The sequence below is a fragment of the Camelus dromedarius genome, chromosome 5, assembly GCF_036321535.1.
Source record: "Camelus dromedarius isolate mCamDro1 chromosome 5, mCamDro1.pat, whole genome shotgun sequence".
Classification (NCBI taxonomy): domain Eukaryota; kingdom Metazoa; phylum Chordata; class Mammalia; order Artiodactyla; family Camelidae; genus Camelus; species Camelus dromedarius.
In genome coordinates, this window is record NC_087440.1 from 58,015,610 (window position 1) to 58,021,609 (window position 6,000).

The following is a 6,000-nucleotide window of genomic DNA, read 5'->3' on the forward strand; positions in this document are numbered from 1 at the left end:
GCCTTTCTCAGAATGAAGCTTAGCCTGGTTTCCAGTCTCTGCATCTCTCCTCTTCCAACAGCTTGAGCCACTGACAACCAATCCTGCCCTTAGGTGGAAGGATTTTAAGATATTCTAGTTCCATTTGACTTTCAGTGCACCTGGCTCTGACCTTGGGCACAAGAACTAATCATGGAACTTCCCACATATTCAATCAGTAATTCACTTAATCAATGTGTTTTGAGCACCTATTATGTGCTAGGCACAGTTGTGCACAAGACAGGCATGACACCTGCCAAAGGCAATACGAGGAATGGTTTGGAAAGGATTTAGACACCCCAAATTCTCCACTAACCCCCCACCCCACCCCAAATAAGTTCCTAGCCCTTCTTGTAACCAGATTGCCACTCAAATCCTCTCCTGATGGAAATTCGGGAGCCACCCTGCCCTCTTAGAACTTACATTTAGCACCAAAGAGTAAGAAGTCAGTGGCATCCAAGTCAGCCAGGTACTACTAGTGCTGTGATGGAGGCACTGACTGATGCTGTGACCACCAAGAAGGACATCAAACCCAAGTGTCACAGAAATGACATCCAAGAAAAGACCTAAAATGTGATTGACTTAGGCAGCAACAGAGGCGGGGGGAAAGTGCTAAGCAGAGGATTCAGTATCCATGAAGCCTAGAAGGAAAGAAAACATGACATATTCTAAGAACTGGGTGTTAGTTTTGGAAGGTAGAATGGGTGAAGTGTCAGAGAAACAGGATAAATCACAAGATGTGAGGATGGGGAAGTGAGCAAGGCCAAATGGAAGAAGGCTATAAGCCAGGACACAGCGTGGGAACTCTATCCTAAAAGAAATGGGAAGCCAGTGTGTTTGAAGCAAGCAAATGAATGGATAGGTTTGTGTTTAGAAAGATTGCTTGGGTCAAAGTCAAGAATGGAGGGGAGAGAAGCAAAACTGGAAAGGAGGGCTTCATCACGAAGCTTTTGGAACCATTCAGGCTGCAGGTGGTCCTGTCCTGGAGCAAGGGTAGAGGCGTTGGGGATGGGAGGAAGTGTAAGGTTTCTATTAGTTCTCTGGGGCTGCATAAGAAAGCACCTTAAACTGCGTGGCTTAAAACAACAGACATTTATTCTCTCGCAGTTTAGGGGGCACGTTTGAGTTTGAGATCCAGGTGTTGGCCGGGCTATGCCTCCCCTGACGCCTCTAGCAGAGGATTCTTCCTGACTCTGCTGCTCCCGGCATGGCCAGCAATCCAAGCTTGCCAAGGCCCCGCTCTGGCCACGTGGCCATGTCCTTCCCACGGGTCTTCCCCTCATCCTCCCTCTGCACGTTTCTGCCCCTCTGTCAAGATCTCCCCTTTTTGTAACACCAGCTATACTGGATGAAAGCCTGCCCTAGTGACCTCGTTGTAACATGATCCCTCTGGGGTGCTGGGAATTGAGACTTCAACTTATCTTTTTTGAGGGACACAATTCAACCCCTAACAGGGTTTTATTCCAAGTCCCAGTCTCCCCCGATGCCCTGGGTCAGATGGATGCTTTGTTCCCTTGGTCTGAGCCCCTGCCCTCCAGGACACAGCACTGCCTTATTCTTAATAGTCCTCCTTCCAAAGGCTAGAGGCTTGTCTCAGTTGGGAAATGGGATCTTCGGGACTTTCCTACTACCACGGCTTGCCAGTTCAGCTCTCAGAATATTTTCTGTATCTGAGTTCCTCAGCCGAAGCACTGTCCACCTTCCATGGCAGCCTACTCCCAGGATGCAACATTTCTGTTGCCAGTGACTATCACCTGCTCCCCATCTTGCAACCTCTAGATCAGTGTTTCTCAGAGTGAGGGCCATAGACCACCTGCAGCAGAATCACCCAGGAGTATTGTTGAAAAATACCGTTTATTCTGACCTACCTAACCCCACTGAATCAGAACCCCTAGCTGTGGGGTCCAAGATTCCATGTTTACAACAAACTGTCTTAGTGATTGTCATCAACACTCAAGTTTGAAGATCACAACTCTAGATTATGCATTCTGCTTCCCTGGATTTCCTGCCAGCCCCTGCTGCAAGGTCTGTCTCTCAATGTTGGCCCTATTTCTGGAGGTATATCTCCTTCTAGGCCCTCCTCCCCTTCCAGCTGGCCCCGTGCTATCATGGTTAAACAACCATTCCAAGCCACCAATTCTGATCTCACAACCAGAGGGGCAATAACACACTGAAATAAACTATTCTTATGAAGAAAAGAACCAAGTATTGGGATTCGCTTAGCCTAGTAAAGATGTGTATTTACATACTACTGATGAAAATAATATGAGAATAAAACTATTTATTGAATGACTTTAAGAATACCCCCCAAATTAAAATCCTGATAGATAAAATAGCTGCAACAGAATCATCTAAAGGTTAAATATATTGTATATATTTAGATACATATAAAATATATATGCATATACTATATGTATGTGTGTATATATATGTGTGTGTGTGTTTGTGTGTGTATATATATATATATATATTTAATTGAAAGTAGAGATAGGCTCTCCAGAGCCCTGATTGCTTCCCTCAGTCTGAAACACTCATCCTCACTCTACTCAAAAAAAAAAAAAAAAAAAATCATAGTCTGAAAGTCCTCAATCACCTGATATTTAGTTTAAAAGATCAAGTTTACCTTCTTCTGGGTGCTTTTAAGGATTTAGCCTTTTGCGTTTTGGCTCCAGTATAAGTGAGTTATACAATAGATGTAAGTATGTAAAAATATTAATTTTTAGAGCTCAGTTCACAAGTGAATTCTTAGAATTTTCTTCGAGAGATTGAAGTTTCAGTTCTATTTAACCACCAGAAAAGAGCAGGCATAGGGCCTAGTTTGGGTACCAAATAAATATTTGATAATGTTAATTACATTCTTGCCCAAGGCTGAGAGATTGTCACCAACAGAGGAGTAGATGATCACCCCTCATCCCAAGTGGTTTGGTCTCATTTGTCCGTAAAACTCGCATCAGACTTTGACTTGTTCCTGATGTTTTATGTTGTAATGATGGAGGACATTCCTAAGCACAGATGCCTATCAGTTATTTGTAAGTAAACCTTTCATATGTAGAGTAGGGTTAAGAAACTCCAAAATAATACATGGGACTGATCTAGCATTTAAAGTAAAGGAAGACTTGAAGTGATTATTTAAATAGATTAAGTCTAAATAAACTGACTTGGACTTCAATTATATTTCCTGGATATTTCAGTCAAATTGTGATGTCATGCACCCCATTTGCTCATTTTATCAAAATGAACCCACTGTGTTTACACTAAATATTTACATATTTACACTTGGAGGAGAAGATGCTGCCATTTATTTTTTAAAGTAGCAACCTTGCATTTCTAACATCAACAACCAGCCTATATATAACTTTTTTTTAATATTTGTTAGTTGAGTAATAGTCATTTTACAATGTTGTGTCAAATTTCAGTGTAGAGTACAATTTTTCAGTTATACACGAACATACACATATTCATTGTCACATTTTTTGTTCGCTGTGAGCTACCATATATACAACAACTTTTGCTGTCTTGTTCATCTGTCCTTAATCTTGCTTTCATCATTCAAAAAATTAAACACTTTTCTTGATTATTTTTCCTGCCTTTTTACAGGTATGTTCTTTAAAGGCTTGATGCTAGGGTGAAGGTGTTTTATATAACAGGCAAAGCCCGGGGTTGCTGAACCTCTGACACAAGAGACCTAGCAAGGTCTACTTTTGTAAGAGGAAGCTTGTCTTTGCTGCCTTTTTGCCTCTTTTCCAACCCTGGGCCTGCCGTCTTCACAACGCTCTCTATACTGAGCTTCCCCAAGTTGTCCTCTGTTGGGCAAATCATTAAAATCCCTCTTACGTTTCACACCCCACCATCCTCAGAAAGTACCCTGTAAAATGAAAGATACAAAATGCTGCCATTCTCATTTTGCCCGCTCCATTTCAAAACATTCTCCTCAGCTAGGAAGTACAAAAGTGTAGCTGATTATAGAGCCCGTGTTAATGTTACATTGTACAAGAGGAACACGTTGGATTAAATCTGGAAAGAAAGAGAAGGAAATAGGGCTCTCAGTGGCCCTCTCCATGGCCATCTACTGCTCCGCAGACGAACAGGACCTGGGCACCTCATCTTTGAAAGGATGCCTCTCCTTCTTCCTGTCTCCTGCATGCCTTCCAATCCACTTTTCTCTGACTGGTTAGTCTCAGCCTTTCAAATGTAAGTATGACCATGCTTTGATGAGCTTATGTAGACCTCAGGCTTCCTCTTTCACTTACCACCATGAGGGACTTCCTTGGAAACTCAAACAGAAATATAAGAAGAAAGCTTTGATTTTCACTTCATTTTGTATTCTCTTTACAGAGCACAATCTTTCTGTTTTTATTTTTATTTTATTTTATTTTATTTTATTTATTTTATTTATTTTTTTTTACGTAAAAAGAGTTTTATTTGCAGGGAGCGAGACTCTAGTCGAACAAGCCAAACCTCATGTCATCGTCTGACTCCTCTGACTCCTCCTTCTTCTCCTCCTTCTTTTCCTCTGCTACGGCTGGGGCAGAACCTGCAGCAGGACCTGCAGAGCCTGGGGCAGCTGGGACGGCCACAGCCCCGCCAGCAGGCACGCTGGCCAGCTTGCCGATGCCCTGAGCAATGACGTCCTCGATGTTCTTTCCGTTCAGCTCACTGATGACCTTGTTGAGCCGGTCATCGTCTGCCTCTCTGCCCACGCTGTCCAGGATCTTTTTGATGTCCTTGGCGCTGGGGGAGGCATTGCCCCCGAGCGCGGCCAGCAGGTAAGAGGCGACGTAGCGCATCCTGAGGTGCGGAGAGGGCGGCGTCGTTGCCGGGAGGCCTCCCGCCCCCACCCCGGCCCGTGCGCCGCCGCGAGTGGCCCGGCCCGAGGGTCCCCTCTGAGGCCTAGCCCGCGCCCTGCTCCGCACCCGGCCCCGCGCCCTGCCTGCCCTCCGCGACGCTCACGACGGCGACTGGCCCGTGCCCCGGCCTCCCCACTCACTCGGCAGCGGGGGAGAGGCCTCACGCGTGCAACCTCGGTGGCGTCAAGGACGGAAAAAAAAGCAATCTTTCTGTTTTTAGACAGTGTTGGTAATTTGGGGAATCCCAAACTATGTAAATAACCACACTCTTCTCTAAGTTTCAGTTATACAATAAATTAGACTACTTTCTTAAAAGACTTTTTGGAAAGCAGAGGCCAGCTCTGAAAACACATGTCAGTTTGTTTTTTTTTTTAAACACAATTCAAAAACAAACCTCACAGTGTGTTGTCAGCATTGGCTTTTAATGTGTAGCTGTAAAAGAACTCATTGAGACAAACATACAGTTGGGTTTTAAAAGGCCAGGGTAGCGGGGTTTTTTGAGTAATTGAAGATTTGTAAGTTTTAAAATTGTGAGCTGGCATTCTGTACAAACATATGTTATTTCTTTTCCAATGGTATGCATTGGGTTAAAGTCTATTTTTCAGTATATCTGAATCTGTATAGAAGAGATCTAAACAAAGGTCTCGGACACTGGTTTGGTCTCCAAGACCAAACCCACCAAACAGACTGAGCTCGGTGTCACATCAGGCTCAGTCTGGGGGCCATGCCAGGATACGGAGCAATAGCTGCACAAATCACATTTTGCAAAGTAGCATTCTGAGTGCAAGTCTGAATTCCTGTAGGAAGGAAAGTTTACAGCATTTCTCCCTCCATTTTGAGATTTGTGAACAGTGTGCTTCATAACAGGGCAAAATACGACTGCCATCTAACAGCAGAATGTAATCGTACAGAAGGAACAACGGGCTTCGTCATCAACCAATTCAATATGTAAGCATTCTGTGCTGACAAAAGGGGTAGATCGAGGGCAGTTTACACCCAAGCACTCAGGAGACGCGCTTGATGCACATGCTGAATAAGGAGTCACGTTTGAAGGCAAGCTGACTCGTGACACTGCTAGAAGTCTGCCGGAAAACCTTCATACTAGGAGTGGTGATAGAATACAGGTCGAGATGCT

At 44.1% G+C, this 6,000-nt stretch overlaps 1 protein-coding gene across 1 annotated transcript; it reads right to left on the reverse strand.

The window, feature by feature from the left end:
- Nucleotides 1–4,415: 4,415 nt before the first annotated feature.
- On the reverse strand, nt 4,416–5,068 carry LOC105086231 (large ribosomal subunit protein P2-like). Its single transcript, XM_064486406.1, has 2 exons — nt 5,006–5,068; nt 4,416–4,806 (listed from the first exon to the last, which is right to left on the reverse strand). The coding sequence occupies exon 2, from the start codon at nt 4,803–4,805 to the stop codon at nt 4,458–4,460; it is 348 nt and encodes a 115-aa protein (XP_064342476.1). The 5' UTR covers nt 4,806; nt 5,006–5,068; the 3' UTR covers nt 4,416–4,457.
- Nucleotides 5,069–6,000: the final 932 nt, after the last annotated feature.

Excerpts from the sequence above, each read along its gene's own strand:
- LOC105086231 (XM_064486406.1), bottom strand. The coding sequence starts at position 4,805 with ATGCGCTACGTCGCCTCTTACCTGCTGGCCGCGCTCGGGGGCAATGCC.